The following is a 20,278-nucleotide window of genomic DNA, read 5'->3' as shown; positions in this document are numbered from 1 at the left end:
AGAAAATGAACGTACAATTCAAATTTCTATTTATTGAAATAAGCTGTTATAAATATATACCATAAGTCTAAAAAATAATTAAGTTCTTTCAAGAAAAAAGGAACAATGAATCTCGTATACCATTCGCGGGTCTCAAGGACATGAGTAATAATAATAATAAGACAAAGGAGAAAATGAATTAAATACATAGTTAACTTATAATTGGGTGCATAAAAAGTAAAGTGGAATGCATGTTATGTAAAGTTGAAAAGTTGAGATTGCTTTGCTGGGATATATAGTTGTTAATTGACTATGTGTATAAGCAATTATGCATTTGTATGATAAGATTTAAAAACAGAAAGTCAATGTAAAAGGAGATTGTCGTGGCTAATGTTGTGGAGAGAATATCGTAGCGTGAGCTTGACCAACATTACTTGCTTAATATCTTAAACACTCACTACCCTAATTTCATGAGTTATGGATATGGATAACACAAAGACTTGCCCTTCATAATTATGAGTTCAAATAACACTTTTTTCTTAGAAGCAATATCGATTTATCTATATATTGAAGGAGTATTTAAAATAATATTTTTATGAAATTTAGCAAAAAAAATTGTTTTGATAAGTTTATAGTTAATTAAATTTATATAATAATTTTTCATGTATAACAAATTATTTACGCATAGTATTTAATTAAATTATTTACCTAAATTAACACACAAACTTGTATAAAGATCAAATACATCTCCATCATGTACGAAAATCTGTTGGCCAACAATCATGGTATCGCAAAAAAATATATATATAAAGATCAAATGATGACATCAACCATTGATTTGAATTCTCGTAAAAAAAATAAAAATAAAAACACTATCTTAAAATTTTCAATCTATAATTTCATTTGCTATCATTTATTGAATTGGAGGAAATAACGAAATTAATTATTCATGTTTATTAACTATAAGAAAATGTTGAGAGCATCTTTAAGATACTTCTTAAGGAATAAATATATAGAGAATTTTTTTTATTGAAAATTTTATTTGTACATTCTCTTGTGTAATTTTATTATAATTTCTACTAAGAATAATTTAATACTATTTCATTAACCTATGTCTTAAGAGATAGCATGATAAAAGAAATTTATTGATTATATTATTATGCAAAATATGATTGAGTATTTTCATTGAAGTCTCATTTTTTAATAACTTCTTTTTCATTCATGAGGTTCAAATTTAATATTTTATTTATAAAAAAACTGAAGTTTAGTTTTCCTTGGACAACTAAAATAATAATAAATTTAAATTCAAAATTATAACACAATTGGATAGGAGCTAATAATTTTGCTTAGTCCAATCCCACCGACACTTTTAGTGGTTAAAACTGATATACCTCCCTCATTTAGTTCCTTGTGAGTATTTTAAAATAAATTTATATACAAATATGAAATAGTTATATCTTAACGTTAACTAATCATTTGCATGAGATTAAATTTATATAGAAATAATTACTAGTATGAGGACGTTAAGTGCAAGAGAAGAGGGTGCATACATTGACCCCGAATTGGAGGACCGATTTTAGACTTGTCCCTTTTGATAGACACGTTTTAAATCTGCCCCACACGAGTTTGGTAGGATGTCAAACGTAACTCTGCTTGTGTAGTAGCCAACTTGATGTGTAAGGGAACAACTTAATTAAGTGCTTAAATTAAGTCAAATAAGTAAAGTCTATAATTCAAATGCCATATCTTGCATGGCTTTCAATCTACCATGCTTCGTGTATCAATTATTAATCCATATTAACCGATTAACGTTGCCAATGGGATGAAAATAATAATAAAAAAATTGGAAAAAAGGAAAAAGGAAGATTAAGATCATTGGGAAAATCACGTGTATTTTTTCTTTAAAAAAAATAGTCAAAATTTTAATTTAATCTTATAAAGTTGATTCATAAGATGATGATTATTTCTCATTTATATATACTAGTATGATTTTATTTATAATTAATGTGAGATCTTCAACACCTCCCTCACATCAAGGATTAGATATCTTGAGCGTTGAGTTTGCAAGACTAAATATTTGCGGATGGTTTAATAATAATTTGAAAGTGAGTGACCTGATAAATTCATTAACAATGGATAATTGTTAGGGTATAGACATTTGTAGATGGTCCAATATCGGCCCGATAATGAATGACTTGATAAACTCATTAACAATCGACAATCACTAAGATATAGATTTTGATATGCTCTGATATCATTTTAAGAAAATGGGTTAATAGGTTAACTCAGTCATACAAAACCGGCTTCCAAGGTAAAGATTGTTCCCCAATTATATATATTATTATTATCTTATTCTTAGTTGATGTGAGATCTCCAAAATTTTTTAGAAATCACTTAAAATTACAAAATTCTACTTTTAAATATTTAATGTGATTAATACTCAAAACTCATATTTGAAATTAATAATTAAGATGAAACTATTCTTTCTCATTTACTATGATAGTAATTGAGTGATTTCAACATTAGCTACTAATTAAATTTTGGTTAAAATATTTTTTAAAGTCATATAACTTTACTCATTTTACCTTTAATCTTTATAGTTTAAAAAATATCTTTTTATTTTATATATTTATCTTTTTAAATCATTTTTAGTCTCTATAATTTAAAACAAATCTTTTTAGTCTCTATAATTAAAGTTTTTTAATCTTCTTAGTTTCTATCATTAAATTTTTTTGCAAGATTATCTATTTTGTATTGATATGGCAGAAGTCTTCAATTTTTTAGGGTAAAAAAAATATGTCTCAACAATGGATGTCGCATATAAGAGTATAAAAGAGATACTAAGCATTAAGAGACCTAATTTAGTGTAAATCTAGCAAAATAAATTCAACATTAGAAACAAAAAATTAGATTAATATCTTTGTCATATTAACATAAAAGAGACAATATTACAAAAAAAAAAATTAATGACAAAGACTAGATTAAAAATTTGTAAATATAGGGATAAAAAAATATCTATCTTAAACTATAAAGACTAAAAATAATTGAAAAAATAAATATAAAAGTTAAACATGTTTCTTTTAAACTATAATGAGACTAAAAAGTAAAATAAGTAAAATTATATAAATTAAAAAATATTTTAATCTTGAACTTTTTTATGTACGTGACAGTGAGAGTGGTAAATTTGGATAATACAGTTAATAAATAGATGCTCATGATTATTGTTATGAGTTACTATGTCATTAATTAGTACATCCATCAAGTTTATCAATAACTATTTTCTGTTTGAGAAATTAACTAATTACCTTGAATAATTTTTTTTTAACCATATTATTTTATTCTTTCACGATATTTAAATTCAAAATTTTGCTTAATGATTTGAATCCACATCCACTTAAACAATTAATGGTAAGATCTAGTAGTCAATATATGTTTTCGTCACTCACATTGTTATGGTAAAATCATATTTAATGTAAAAATATAACTATATATACCAAAGATAGTTGGTACTAAGAAGAATCTATATTCTTAAGAAAAATAAAATAAAATTACAAAGAAGAATTTTTTGAGTTCTTTATCCCTCACAATGCTTTCTAGGGATTAAATCCTATTGCTTTCACTTTTATGTTTGAATGAATTGTTAAAATCATATGTGCTTATTTATATTAAAATACGACCAACACAAGCCTTTCGTTATGAATGATTAATATCAACTAAACCATCAATTCAATTAATGAATTATAACTATTTATTATATATGGAAAACATATTCAAGCCATACGTAACAAATCACCACCTTGGCTTGAATTCCATATGTCATATAGCTTTCATTGTTCCTCTATGTTGCTCCACCCATTGATAATGTCAAGCGACCTTTGTAACTCCAACTAAGTCTAGATAATGTTCGAAATTTATTGATGGAAGAACTTTTGTCATCACATCTACTGAATTATCAAAATTAACAATCTTTTCTACCGACACATCACCTTGTGTGGTAACATCATGAATAAAATGCATATTGACATCAATATGTTTTGTCTTCTTATAATACATTTGGTTCCTTGTGAAGTGAATTGTGCTTTGACTATCACAAAACATTGTAAAGTCCTTCTAACTTATGCCAATATCACCAATGATACCTTTAAGTCATAAGGTTTACTTCACCGCTTCTATATCTATTATATACTTTGCCTTTGTAGTTGACTAGGCAAAAATAGACTATAAAGTCACACACCAACTAATAACACAACCTCTAAGCATAAAAATATAACTAGTTGACGACTTCTTACAATCAATATCATTAGCATAATTAGAATCACAAACATAATGTGACTATCATTTGTTTCTCGTCCAAACACTAGACCTACATCCATTGAGCCCTCCAACTATTTGAGAATCCATTTCATGGTTTGCCAATGAGCTTTTGTTGGATTAACCATATAACAACTAACAATACTCACTACATATGCAATATTTGGTCTAGTACAAATCATGACATACATCAAACTTCCAACTGCATTGGAGTAAGGCACTCGAGACATGAACTTCTCCTCTTTGTTTGTATGTGGTGACATTTTTATAAATTTAAATTGAACCACAAAAGGTGTACTGACTATTTTTGTATTTAACATTCCAAATCTTTCTAGAACTTTATTAATTAACTCTTTTGAGATAAACATAATCTTTTAGTTTTCCAATCTCGTATGATCTTCATACCAAGAATTCTCCTAGTCGGTCCCAAATCTTTCATCTCAAATTAACCACTTAATTGTGTCATCACCTTGTTAATCTCAGTTGGATACTTACATGCAATTCACCTGTCATCAACATAAAGAAGTAAATATAAGAATTGTTAGGCAAATTCTTATGATAATTCAACACAACTATCATACTTATTTCTTGTATACTCAATATTAATCATAAACGAGATATCATTGCCTGGTGACTATTTCAACCCATATAATGACTTCTTCAACATACATACATGATTTTCTTTTCTTGGTATGACAAACTTTTCTAATTGTTACACATAAATCATTTCCTCCAAATCACCACAAAGAAAAGTTGTTTGCACACCTAGCTGTTCTAACTCCAAGTCATTTAAAGACACCAAAGTAAGAAGAACTTGAATAAAACTGTTTCATAATAGGGGGAAAATCTCATTAAAGTCAATACATTCTCTTTGTATTTATCCTTTTGCAACAAGCCTTACTTTGAACCTTACTCCATCTTTCTTTTTGAATATTCACTTACAATCCACAATCTTTTGATTAATTGATTCATTAACGAGTTCCCAAGTTTGATTCTTGTGGAGGGATTCAAACTCTTTTTTCATGGAATCAACCCATTGTGACGCTTCATCACAATTAATTATCTTATGGAATGAACTAGGTTCCTACTCATTAATCTTTTTTGCCATACTAAGTGTAAAAGCAACAAAATTTGCATACCTTTAAGGTGGTCTAACCTGCCTTTTTGGCCTTCTCTAGCCAATATGTATACTTAGACTATGTTATTGTGACTTCATCTTGTGTCTCCTCTGGTTTTTGTTTAATAGCTTTAGTTTCAAGCTCCACCTTTTCTCTAGCCCAATGAAATTCAAATTTATTATCATGTGACCTTGTGTTAAACATGGTTATCTCATCAAAAGTCACATCTTTACTAATCATGAGTTTTGATTCTTTAAGGTCCCATAACCTATACCTTTTTACACCACCTTGATAACCTAGAAACATGCACTTCTTAGCTCTAGGTTCCAACTTCCCTTCATTAACATGAGCATAAGCTAAACACCCGATACATGCAAAATTAAATAATTTGTCATAGAGCCTAGTCATATTTCTTCTAGAGTCTTGCATTCATTAGTTGGCGAAGGAGTTCACCAAATAACATGAGGTATTAACTACCTCTGCCCAAAACTACTTAGGCAAACCTACATGTGAGAGCATGCAATGAGCTTTCGCAAACAATGTCTTGTTCATTCATTCTATGACACTATTTTGTTGTGGTGTGTGTCTCAGAATTCTATGGCAAGTTATTCCTTCATTTGTGCAAAAATCATTGAATTCCCTATTGTAAAATTCCAACCCATTATTTGTCCTAAGTCGTATGACCGTCTTCTTCGTATACCCCTTCAGTAGAGATTTCCGATGCTTGAACTTAAGGGATACATCACTCTTTTGTTTCAAGACATTAATCCAACTTTTCGTGAATAATCAGCAACAAAAGTTAACATGTACCTTACTCTACAATGAGAAGGAACACTTGATGGAACCCACATGTTTGAATGGCTATAATCAAGAGTCTTGTGAACTCTTATGTTAAATTTTACTTTGCATTATTTTTCATAAATGCAAATGCTCACAAAAATCTAGCTTTCTAGTTCTTTGTCCACCAAGCAAGCCTCTCTTGCTAAGTTCATGTTCACTTATATGGCCTAATCTTATATGTCATAAATGAGTCTAGTCAAGATCTAAAATAGAAGAAACAGTGGTTGCACCTGTATAGTCCAATTTTTAACTTTTCTTTCATAACTATCATGACACCTCTAGAAATTCTTAAGACTCCTCCTTCAGCTTGATATGAACAACCAAGATAGTTTAACGTGCTCAAAGAAATTAAATTCTTTCAGAGTTCAGGAACATACCTCACATTAGTTAATGTTCTCAAAATACCATCATCCATCCTACTTTGCATTATGCCTTTACCAACTATACTACAAGCACCATCATTCCCCCTTAAAACTTTGCCATCGTCAATCTCTTTATATGTGACAAACTAATCTTTGTTAGGCATCATGTGAAAAGTACATGTTGAATCAATAATCTATTCATCATCATTTACATTAGATGAGACAAAGAGAACATTTATACCATTCGATTCTTCTAAGGCCACAACTGCTCCACCATACTCTAAAGTACCTGCTCTATCTTTCTTGAGCTCAAGATAATTTCTCTTCCAGTGCCCTTCTATGATAGTTATGGCATATATTATTGTTTTTATTTTTGTTACATGATTTTGATCACCCCCTTTGGAAACTCTCCTTTCTTTCCTTTGTTCCTTCTCTTACCATTATCCCTTCATTTGAGTTGGTACCACTATATGAATCAATAATATGCATTTTCAATTCTCAAGATTATGCAACTATTTTTATTTCCTCCATTGATAATGAACTTCTACTGAAAATTATCGTGTCTACAAAATTTTCACAAGATTTTGGCAAAGAACTAAGGAAAATAATGACTTGGTCCTTGTCATCTACCACAACATCGATATTTTTTAATCTAAGAACAACTTGGTTGAAATTATCATCAATATGTTAGTGAATGAACTCACCTTCATGCATTTGCATGGTATATAACTGTTTCTTCAAGCAGAGACGGATATGGAGAAACTTTGTCATATACCAACTTTCAAGCTTTGCCCAAAGCTTGTCAATAGTCTTTTCTCATGAAACTTCTCCCAAAATTTCATCACCCAACGATAACAATATTATGCTATGCAATTTTTTTCATTCTCACATTCTTATGTGCAAATGTAAGATTAGCTAACAACTTAATTTGTTTCTCCTTCCAACACCAACTCACATTCTTATTGCATGAGGAGAGTGAACACACCCACCAAATATTGAAGTTATTTTTGCTAATAAATTTCTCAACGCCAAACTTTACAGGTATCATAGCTTTGATATCAGTTTGTTATGGTAAAATCATATTCGACATAAAAATATAACTATACGAAAGATAATTGATATTAAGAAAAATCTCTATTATTAAGAAAAAACAAAATTACAAAAAAAAAATTCTCAACAAATTTTTTTTCTCTTATAATGTTCTAGGGATTAAATCCTATTACTTTTACTTCTTCACTTGAATGAATTATTATAATCTTATACATTTATTTATATTACAAGTAACACAAACCTTCTGTTGTTATAAATGATTAATATCAATTAAATTATTAATTCAATGAATAGATTATAATTATTATAACTATTTACTATATATATAACATATTCATGTCATACGTAACACATATAATAAAAAAAGAATATCACTGAATATGTTCCATATACGACATATATTAGGTGAGAAAAAGGAATTGATCCAGCATAGCCATTCTGTTTGCCAGCGTTCGCGAGTTATGCGCGAATTATATATGCAAATGATCCCTTTGAATTCCATTCGTGAGAAATGACTCGGACAATTCGCATTTTTTTTTGTATTAACATATGGGTCATTTTATTTAGCAAGACCATATAAATAAAGCAATTTTAAATCCATGTTGTATATTTTCTTTTTTGAAGATTCATCAAATGGATCATATCACATGCATGATGCGTGTTTTGACCTTGACATGCAAATGACTATCAAGTTTTTGTTTTACTTATCGTTTATCATATATATAACTTATGCTAAATAACTGTGATAGTCTACGTCCATCATAAAATAAACTCAATTAATTAATTTCAGTGTAATACTGAAATATCGATTGGACCTTTAACTAACTCAAATGTCACATGATATAAAAAAATTCAGATGCCCCCTCACATGCAAGGATAAATGCTGGCTACTATATATCATTTTCACGATTGGAGAGCTCCGACGTGAAGATTATTAGCCTATTTATACTGGTTCAATTTTGTTGCCAAATTCAGAACTCAACCGAATTTTCAAGGGTCGGTCAAAGTCTACCAGGATTAAAACAGAAATGGACATTAGAGAACAACATAATCAGTTTCTGTCACCATTGATCTTTATTGTTGTATTGAATTTTAATAAATTTATTTAGATATATTTATAATGTTAATATTCAATAAATTTAATTATTTGATGTTAGTTTCTGAGTTTTGGTATTTGATAAGTGAAAATCGAAAAAAAAATTATTTGTAGGTCAGAACGGCCCGTTTTGAAAGCAGAACGGGCCGTTCTGGTTCCAAATTTTTATGTGCTAATTTTGATTTTGGAATGACCCGTTCTGATTTGTTTTTCATGTGTTATTTTTTAATCCGGAACGGGCCGTTCTGATTTCAGAATGGCCCGTTCCAAAACGTGAATAGTAAATGGTTCTAGTTGGGGAAATAAATTTGCACAGTTACTATTTGGATAAAAAAATTTTAAAATAGTATTATTTGAGTAAAAAAATCTTAAAACTTAAGTAAATAATATAATAATTAAAGAAAAAAATTCATTTGAAAATCTAAAGTTGGCGGAATTCTTTAATCCTAAAAAGTCTATCCAAATTGAGATTGGGATATTTTAACAAATTAAATTGCACTATTATTTTCATAACCAAATACTTACCGTTGTAATAATTATTGTTTCCACAATTTATGTAATAAGAGTTATTACTTTTCATCTTTCCATATTATATTTTTCTCTTTTGGGGATTAAATAGATAATTAAATTCAAATTTCAAATAATAGAGAAAAAAATCGTGTTTGAAAGATAAGATGCAATTTCATATAAAACAACCTTCTAGGTATTCTATAGATTTGTTTTCTTTGTACATGTTAGTAATTTTGTTTACAATAATTTTTTTTACTTATTCATATTTCGCTAAATTTAATTCAAGACTCTAATTAAAATAAATAAATAAAAGGAACAAAATAAATCAAATTATTTTAAAAGTGTACCATAATTAATAGAAAAGTTGTCAAAATTTTGATTTATTTGATACATATTTGAGCTTGATCAACGATTATAATTTTCATAAGGAGAGATATTTACTTACTCAAACATTAACTATTAATCAAACTTAATAACTTATAATTTATATTAAATTTTAATAATTTAATTTTTAAATTAAAAGTTTTTAATGAATAAATAAAATTTAAATCTTTTTATAAAATTTGAAATTATTTAATACTTTGTCATACTAACTCAAATTAATGTATATTTGCTTAATCAGATTAAAAATTCTTAATCTGTGAATGAAATCCAGAAACACAAAATGCATTTGTTATAATGGTAAGTATTTTGTTACCCGAAACCATAAATTATTGGCTAATATCAAATTCTATGTTTCGATGTTGGTTGTGTTGACCGAGTAGAAACACCACACTTTTGGTACTTGACGATCTTCTGAAAGAACTGAGATTCTAAAGATCTAAACATGGCAAAATCAAAAGCAAATACGTTCAGATCATTCTCATAATTGTGGAAATTAAAGGACCAACCTCCAGCCATTGTTGTTCGCTTGCTCCTTCAGGTTTCTGAACCCTTGCTCTCTATACGCGATGGTGTAGTATACTGAAGAGGAGAGTAGGCTCAGGGACCCAAAACAGAGATACGTGTTCAATTTTTTATAGAGCTCTAATCCATCGTAGAGTCTCTTTGAACGTTGGAGAAAAACATGCAGGAATCACGATACCATATCCACAAGTTATTTGATAATGGGTTGAAAAATGGACCACATTCATGATATGTTAACCGTAGCAAGTAAAAGGATCAGGAAAACAACGTGAAAATCGAAAGCACGTTGTTTCCTTTTACGTGGCTGTTGCAACCGTGTTACTGTTTGAAAAACAGTTTTTTCAAAATGACGTATATGCCAACATTCTCCCACTTGGTCCATTTATCCAATTATCAATGAAATAGGAAACCAAATATATGAATCATGGTGATAGGTCCTCTTGATAATGAGTATTATCTCCCATGTATCACAATATATTAAGTCTCTCATCCTAATCTCTTAGCTCTAATGAATAAACCATACGTTTATTCCAGGTCACAAATAATGAGTTTTCTCAAAGTAAATAGGTATGTGCACAAGATAAATGAGAAAACATCAAACTAAATAAGAGTTTTAACAAGTAATTACAATGATTGTCACATCATGGAACCAAGTCCCATTCGAGTTACATGATCCTTAAAATTCTTTGGTGGCATGCCTTTAGTTAAAGGATCAGCAATCATTAACTCAGTGCTAACGTGCTCAATGACAACTTTCTTTTCCTTAACACGTTTTCTTATGGCTAGATATTTAATGTCGATATGCTTACTTTGACTTCCACTTTTGTTATTCTTAGCCATGAAAACAGCAGCGGAGTTATCACAATACAACTTTAATGGCTTAGCAATTGAGTCCACAACTCTAAGCCCAAATATAAAACTCTTCAACCATACACCATGTGAGGTAGCCTCAAAACAAGAAACGAACTCAGCCTCCATAGTAGAAGTAGCAGTCAAGGTCTGCTTTCTGCTGCTCCAAGATACAACTCCACAAGCCAGCATAAAAACATAGCCAGATGTAGATTTTCTGGTATCAATGCAACCAGCGAAGTCTGAATCAGAGTAGCCTATCACCTCCAAACTATCAGTCCGTCTATATGTGAGCATGAAATCTTTTGTTCCTTGAAGGTATCTCATTACCTTCTTTGCAGCTTTCCAATGGTCAACACCAGGATTACTCTGATATCTTCCTAAAACTCCAACTACAAATGCAATGTCAGGTATAGTACAAACCTGAGCATACATAAGACTTCCAACAGCTGAAGCATATGGAATATTTTTCATGTGTTCCCGCTCAAGATTATTTTTCGGGCACTGACTCAACTCGAGTTTGTCACCCTTCACAATGGGAGCTACACTTGGTGAACAATCTTTCATGTTAAACCTCTCTAAAACCTTGTTGATATAAGTTTCTTGAGATAAACCCAAAATACCTCGAGATCTTTCTCTATGGATCTTAATGCCTATAACATAAGATGCCTCACCCATATCCTTCATATCAAATTTCTTTGAGAGAAATTGTTTCACCTCGTACAACATACCTTTGTCATTAGTTGCAAGCAAAATGTCATCCACATATAAAACAAGAAAGCAAATCTTGCTCCCACTAACCTTCTGGTATACACATTGATCCATGATGTTTTCTTCAAAACCAAATGAAGATATAACTTCATGAAATTTTAAATACCATTGGCGTGAGGCTTGTTTTAATCCATAGATGGATTTGTTAAGCTTACATACTAAGTGCTCACCATCACTAGAGAAAAATCCTTCAGGTTGTTTCATGTAAACCTCTTCCTCTAGATTACCATTAAGGAATGTTGTTTTCACATCCATTTGATGTAGTTCAAAATCAAAATGAGCTACTAATGCCATGATTATTCGTAGAGAATCCTTCTTAGATACAGGAGAAAATGTCTCACTATAATCAATTCCTTCTCTTTGAGTGAATCCTTTGGCAACAAGTCTTGCTTTATGTCTTTCAATGTTACCTTGTGAGTCCTTTTTAGTTTTAAAGACCCATCTACATCCAATGGATTTTACACCATGAGGCAACTCAACAAGATCCCAGACTTGATTAGACGTCATAGAATTCATCTCTTCTTTCATAGCATTATACCACAAATTTGATTCCTTAGAATTCATGGCTTGTGAAAACATTTCAGGATCATTTTCGGCTCCAATGTTATAATCTGATTCTTGTAAATACACTACATAATCACTATGAATTGCTGATCTTTTGATTCTAGTAGATTTTCTTAATGTTGTCTCATGACTTTGGTCAGAAACTTGTTGTTCAACCGATTGCTCAATAGGTTGTTCAACATTTACTTGTTGCTCCTGGTCAACAACTTGATCTACATTATAATCTTCAGCAACTTGTGGAAATCACTGGTTGTCTAACACATCTTTGAACTGAAGGAGCGTGATTGACTAACAGTTTGTCATTTGATTGAGAGGGTTGAACTTCATAGTGATCCTTTTCAAAACTAATATTTTGAATTAAATCACTCCCACTAATCAAGTCATTTTCAAGAAACTTTGCATTTCTTGATTCCACAATTCTAGTGTTATGAGATGGGCAATAGAATTTATACCCTTTGGACTTTTCAGCATATCCAATGAAATACCCACTAATAGTCCTTGGGTCTAGTTTCTTCTCTTGTGGGTTATAAATCCTTACTTCAGACGGACAACCCCAAACGCGTACATGCCGTAAACTGGGTTTCCAACCTTTGAATAACTCAAAAGGTGTCTTTGAAACAGCCTTGGTTGGAACTCAGTTTACTATATACACAGCCGTTTTAAGTGCTTCAGCCCACAACAATTGAGGAAGTTTTGCATTACTCCTCATACTTCTCACCATATCCATCAATGTTCGATTTCTTCTTTCTGCCACACCATTTTGATCTGGAGAACCAGGCATAGTGTATTGGGCAACAATCCCATGTTCTTGAACAAATCTCGCAAATGGACCAGGTGCTTGTCCATTCTCTGTGTATTTACCATAGTACTCTCCACCTCTATCTGATCTCACAATCTTAATTTGCTTTCCGCATTGTAGCTCTACTTCAACCTTAAAAACTTTAAAGGCATCCAAGGCTTCATCCTTAGAACGAAGTAAGTAAAGGTACATATATCGTGAGTAATCATCAATAAAGGTGATGAAGTATCTTGGACTATTTGCATCCATGTCCGGACAACAAATATTTGTATGAATGATTTCTAGTATGTTTGAACTCCTCTTGGCACCCTTTTTGGACTTGTTAGTTTGCTTACCCTTGATGCAATCCACACAAGTCTCAAAATCAGCAAAATCTAAAGTACTAAGTACTCCATCATTTACTAATCGTTTAATTCTATCAATGGAGATATGTCCTAATCTCCGGTGCCACAACATAGAAGAATCCTCATTCATAACACAACGTTTTAACCCAGAAGAAACATGCATAGAATTATAAGCAGCGTCATTATTTTGCAAATTAATAGGGTAAAGACCATCACGTAATTCACCAAAACCAATAACTTTGGATTTATTCAACAAAGTAAAACCATAATCCATAAATTTAAAAGAAAAATCCAAAGGTGCAAGTTGCGAAATAGAAATCAAGTTTTTACTAAAACTAGGAACATAAAAAGTTTTTTCTAAATTTAAAATAAAACCACTGCTCAAAACTAAATTGCATGTCCCAACGGCCTCCACATGTGAACTCATCTTGCTTCCTGAATAGATGCATTGCTCACTTCCCATCGATTTCCTTAGGTTTTGCATACCCTGTAAGGTATTAGAAACATGGATTGTAGATCCAGAATCAATCCACCATGTGTTATGATTAGTACTAGTCATATTAGATTCATAACAAACAAAAGCAAATAAATTACCTTTCTTTTCCAGCCAATTCTTAAACTTCAAACAATCCTTCTTCATGCGTCCTTTCTTTTTACAAAAGAAGCACTTGGATTCTTTCTTAATAATTGGTTGAGCTGGAATCTTTTCCTTCTTATTATCTTGATTCTTCTTTTTCTTAAAAGAACCAGTTAAGAGCACCTGCTCTCCTTCTTCCATCATTAACCTTTCCTCTTCTTGAACACACATGGTCAACAATTCATTAATAGACCACTTATCCTTATGTGTGTTGTAAGAGATTTTAAAGGGGGCATAATGGTGAGGTAAGGTGCACAAAATATAGTGCACTAGGAAAGAATCAGACATGGTAACCTCTAAAGCTTTCAGTTGAGCCACAATATCCCTTATGCGCATGATATGATCACGCACTCCTTTAATCCCAGTGAGCTTTAAGGATGAGAAGTGCATTATAAGGGTGCTGGCAAGAGATTTATCAGATGTGGTAAATTGTTCATCAATAGCCTTTAGTAAATCCTTGACATTGTCATGATGGTCAACAGAACCCTGAATTCCAGCAGAAATGTTGGTCTTTATGAACGTCACAGAGAGACAATTTGACCTCTCCCATTTTTCATAAAGATCAACTGCATCTGGAGTGCTGGTCTCAGTAATACCCGGTGGTGCTGGTTTCCTAATAGCATAGTCAATGTCCATCCAGCCTAAATGAAGAAGAACTCTCTCCTTCCAAACCTTATAATTGTCACCCTTTAATTCGGGAATGCCACACTTGATATCAGAAATATTCATAGATTGAGAAACTGCAAATGTCAAAAACATGTTCATCATCATAACTTGAGACTAAAATAAATGTCATGTTTTACCAATGCAAACATGTTTCTTTTAACGAATCTAGTGACATAAAACTTGCCTATGGGTTAAAGTCATATTCAATTAGACTCATGTAATCTTATGATAAAACTATCAAATTATGTTCCCTTTCTTAATTCCTGTGGGTAAATTAAGAAATATAATATAATATTTTATCCTAATTAATCATACAAATGTAAGAAATTTCCTGTGGGTATATTTCATCACATCGCATATAATTAATTACAATTAATGTTTTTCTTAATGTGATCTTTTAAAAAAAAATATAATTTTAATTAATTAAAGATGCTGTGGCTATTCTCTAACTTATTAAAATTATATGTATCACTAAACATTAAAATAAAATAAATAAATCTTATTTTTATTTTAATATCAAATAAAATAAATATAAGAAAACATTACGTAATGCAGTCAGGAATAACACCTATTAAATTTACTATGTATGTGACGTGTCCCTTTACGTAATTTATGATATTATGTAGTCAGCATGCAATAAATCATTTGAATATAATTACGAAACATTCCAGCATGCAAGAAAATAAAATTCATTTGATCACGTACGTAAGAAACATGCAATCACGTAAGTACGAAACATGCAATCACGTAATTATGAAATCATTCCAGCATGCAAGAAATAAAAAAACGGGAATCAAAACAATCACGTATGAAGCATGCAACACGTAATTACGAAATCATTCCAGCATCATTTGACCGTGGGTGACTTCAACATATAGAGACATGTGCGTGACTCATCATATAAAAATAGAGGAAAATCAAAACATGCAAGACACCAACAAGATTCAAATCCATGCCATGACAGCTATATGCAAGTGAACAAACCACTGCACCAAGCGCTTCATCTATGAAGTGTGATGCAATTTAAAAATAAAACATATGCCTGTCAATAGCAAACAAACAAACAAAACGCGAAAACACATTGCGTTTCACTCGTCTTCAACTTTGAGACGGGTCATTTTTACCCGTTTATGACCCGCGGACCCGAAACGAAAACTTGACCATTTCTCCACGTTTTGAACATCGAAAAACACCATTTTAATTACAGAAACGGTAGAAAAAATCATCCTCTACTCCCTCTTCGGTTTTAGAAACAATTATGGGGTTTAAAAAAGATACCCAAAAACCCGATACAAAACAAGGCAGAGGAAACAACGTGCTTTGATACCAAATGAAAGAACTGAGATTCTAAAGATCTAAACATGGCAAAATCAAAAGCAAACACGTTCAGATCATTCTCATAATTGCGGAAATTAAAGGACCAACCTCCAGCCATTGTTGTTCGCTTGCTCCTTCAGGTTTCTGAACCCTTGCTCTCTATACGCGATGGTGTAGTATACTGAAGAGGAGAGTAGGCTCAGGGACCCAAAACAGAGATACGTGTTCAATTTTTTATAGAGCTCTAATCCATCGTAGAGCCTCTTTGAACGTTGGAGAAAAACGTGCGGAAATCACGGTACCATATCCGCAAGTTATTTGATAATGAGTTAAAAAATGGACCACATTCATGATATGTTAACCGTAGCAAGTAAAAAGATCAGGAAAACAACGTGAAAATCGGAAGCACGTTATTTCCTTTTACGTGGCTGTTGCAACCGTGTTACTGTTTCAAAAACAGTTTTTTTCAAAATGACGTATATGCCAACACTTCCAAATTAAAGGTAAATCCTAAACTTTTAAGGATTCTTCTGTAATGCTTGGTCCAATGAGATAAGGTTATTTTTTCATGATTTTACATGAACTATTTTTTTTTATTATAAATTATATCTCGTGAAACTCCAATAGTGGTATCATACTACTGTACCGATATGATAACTTTGAACCCTCTCAGATTGTTTGCGTAACTTTAAAATTTGTAAGTACAAAATGCAAATATCCTATCGAAATAAAATTAGATATCATGATTAACATAAACAACCTCAGATTAATAGTGTTGTTAAAATATAATAAGTCAAAGAAAATTTCAAATTTTAAGTAACTTCAAGCTTTTGAATCAAATTAATAAAAAGCACATCAAAATATTGATACCATAATCCGCAGATGATAGAAATGAAAAATAATTATTTTATAAAGTCAAAATATATAAATTCTATAATTACAAAAAAAAATAGTCATAATATGGAATTAACTTTTGACGCATAGATGATCTACATATAAATCCTGTATACATCTTTAATATTAAATCAAGAGGCTAACTTTTATTACAATTATACTTCTTTCGGTGTTCATCGAGAGTTTTGAGTTTTTTGAGATGTACATAAAAAGTGGATTTTTCATTTGTAATTCCAAATATCTATAAAATTTAGAAAAAAAGAGATTCTTACTAATGTTGGTGGTGAGTTTAACCAAGATGAAAATCTGGCAAGGTAAACATGAAATGATCATTAGAATCTTCATCAACTGGATTGAAGAAAAGGTAAATATGAGATCCATCTTGGATCCCACAATCAACCAAAGATGTCTTTTCTTCCTCTTTGTTCATTAGAAAGCAATGATCAGCATCAAGAACAAGGATCAGACGATCACATGGGAGCTTTTGTTGAACTTCGATTTCCCTTTTTAGATCTTCCATCGTGGCATCATTGCTCACTTGAATGTAGAAAAGTGTCCCCGTCAAATTCTCCACCACCACCTTCATGACTTTAAGCATCAACCATTAATATACTATTGTTCATCTCTACCATATTTATTTTGAACTTAAAAACTAAATGAGTTTGAACGAGAATAAGGAAGTTAGAGTTGGAGTTGAACGCAAAATATTGAAGAATGTTCATGTGTGCTGCATTCTCGGGAGTTAGTTTGTGCACATATTGAATGCATACTAAAGTTAGTATGCCAAAATTGGCCATTTTGGTTTTTTTTTTTTTAATTTATAATTTTCAATATTATATATCATTACTTTTAAACATTAACATGTTATCTAAATATTAAAAAAAAAATTGAGTGAACTATAAAACTCATTAATTTTCCCAACTATTATTTATTCAATAATATCCTATAAAACAAATTGAATTCTTCTTGATCTTTTTTTTTCTCTCTCTTTTAATCATAAATAGTTAGTTATTTTATATAACACAAATGGATAAAATTGTATTTGTTATGATACTTTTAAAGTTTCAAATCGTAGATTTGACCATGTAAACAAGTTAAAATTAGATTTAGAGTATTATATTCTGTTGAAAAATTGTTTTAATTTACTTGTTTTTATTCTTCCACGTCAATGCTGAAAAAAAGGACGTGTAACTTCCTTTGATCCAAATTATTTGGTTGTTGAAGCACAATATTAGAAAGTGTAAAATTTTATTAACCTATTCTCCATTTTTAATGATTTTTTTTAAAAGTTTCTATTTCTTTTTTAAAAAATCATATACTTTGACACTTTTTAAATATTTTTTTAATTGAGAGGAATACCATTCAAGTCTCGTTATATCAAGATCAAAGTATTTTAACCACAATACTGAGAATAAAAGTTAAAGGTGCAATGAAAGAAATTTATTCATTTTATAAATTGTATAGTATTTGTAACATGAAATCAACTAAAGTTTTTTGGTGTTTTTCACAAATTCACAATCACACTCATTGCTTCATTTCTTGATTCAATATTTATTCTTAAACAATTTTCTTTTTCGTGGAACTTCAACAATAATTATAAATTTTGTTGTTGTTGGTAATACTCTATTGATAATAATAAAAGACTAACCAAATAAAGTTATAAAATTAGTAGTATTCAGATCCTAACCCGGCCAATTCATCTATTGTTGTCGATACCTCCAACAACATTTAAGTAGATAAATTATCATATATATATGGTTTTATAATTACTCACTAGTCACCACTAAGATTGTTTCTAAGGTGCTAATGTTTGATACATGCTTGTCTTAAATAATTAAGCTACCAAACAAAGTTTATATTAGTTAAACGATGTAAATTAAGAGGCTAGCTTTTGAAAACAAGTCGCTGATCCTTATTTTGAAAATATTTCTTTTAAATATGTATTTCAAAATTTTGATATTAGAATCTTAAATTAGAGTTTTGATTACTATATATGAGGGGAAAGAGGCATTTCCTACCTCTAAATATTTTTAAAAATAAAATTAACAAAAAAAAATATAATAGTATGAGTGGTAATTAGAGTTTATTAGTGATTATTACTAAAATTATTTATTTTTTCTTAATAATTAAACGTACAATTATCCGAAAATTGTGGAGTGAAAAATGGTTACAGGAAGAAATATTTCCTTTATATTAATATAGATTTTTTTTAAAAGGCAAGTTTTAAAATAATAAATAATATATTAAAAATTTATTTGAAAAATGACAAATAAATAACTTATTACAAAGTGCTTAAGCAAATATATTATTTTTTAACACGTGCGTTCATTATAATTTTTTTTTATAAAAAAATGATTTAGAATTATTAAAATCTTAAAAGAAATTAATTAATGTACATCTACAATATGTTATAAATGAATAAGAAATACTGCATGCTTATAACGTGAAGTTGACAAACACTTCACGAAATGAAATATACATAATGTATAAGAATATAATTTATACCTATTATAAAGAGATATTTTATTTTTGTGTAGATAATTTTTAAATTATTTTATTTTTAAAATTTTAAATAATAAAAAATAATATTAAAAATTAATTAAATTTAAAACTTTAATATAATATTTTGAGGTTTAAAGATGTTAATTAATTTAATAAATATTAATAATTTTTAAATATATTTAAATATATATATATATATATATATATATAGAAGTATGAAGTTTCTCGACATTATTAGTAATATATAAAAGTGATTTATTATTTTTGCATACATAATTTTTAAGATATTTTTATATTTTATTTATTATGATAATAGTATATTTTTTTAAAGTGAAGAATAATTCCATAATTTTATTTAATTAATTCGAATGAAAATTATTATTTATTAAAAATAAATTAAATATCTTATAACTACTTTATAATTTTTACATCTCAAAATATTAATAAAATACGGAGTGTTTTTTTTATTAATATAATATTATGTCAATTTTTTTTTTGAAGCATAATATTATGTCAATTAAAGGATGGGAAAAAGTATAATAGTTATTGGGCCAAGTTTAATAGAAACTAAAGGCCACAGAAATTAAATAGAATCGTTCTCAAAATAAAAAAGTCCATCAACTCATTTAAAGCAGGTGTAGTAATACAGATTCACTTCACTCATACATTCACTGTACTCTTCCACTCACCACCCTTATCATTGTATTTCCTTTCTACAAAAAGTTGATATCCCTTACCGGGATTTAGAATCATAGAAATAATA

At 29.7% G+C, this 20,278-nt stretch overlaps 1 protein-coding gene across 1 annotated transcript; it reads right to left on the bottom strand.

The window, feature by feature from the left end:
- Nucleotides 1-13,764: 13,764 nt before the first annotated feature.
- Nucleotides 13,765-17,307, bottom strand: LOC114916803 (uncharacterized). The gene is made up of 3 exons (XM_083062755.1): nucleotides 16,228-17,307; nucleotides 14,094-14,876; nucleotides 13,765-13,986 (listed from the first exon to the last, which is right to left on the bottom strand). The coding sequence occupies exons 1-3, from the start codon at nucleotides 16,235-16,237 to the stop codon at nucleotides 13,952-13,954; spliced, it is 828 nt and encodes a 275-aa protein (XP_082918881.1). The 5' UTR covers nucleotides 16,238-17,307; the 3' UTR covers nucleotides 13,765-13,951.
- Between the last annotated feature and the right edge of the window lie 2,971 nt (nucleotides 17,308-20,278).

This window comes from Cajanus cajan, chromosome 8 (assembly GCF_000230855.2).
Source record: "Cajanus cajan strain Asha chromosome 8, NIPB_CcT2T_4, whole genome shotgun sequence".
NCBI classification, from domain to species: Eukaryota; Viridiplantae; Streptophyta; class Magnoliopsida; order Fabales; family Fabaceae; genus Cajanus; species Cajanus cajan.
The sequence above is the reverse complement of the archived record's forward strand: the minus strand, read 5'-3'. Positions and strand labels throughout refer to the sequence as shown.

Coding starts and splice junctions, on each gene's coding strand:
- LOC114916803 (XM_083062755.1), bottom strand. Junction 13,987..14,093: donor GAATTGGCTGGAAAAGAAAG/GTAATTTATTTG, acceptor AATACCTTACAG/GGTATGCAAAACCTAAGGAA.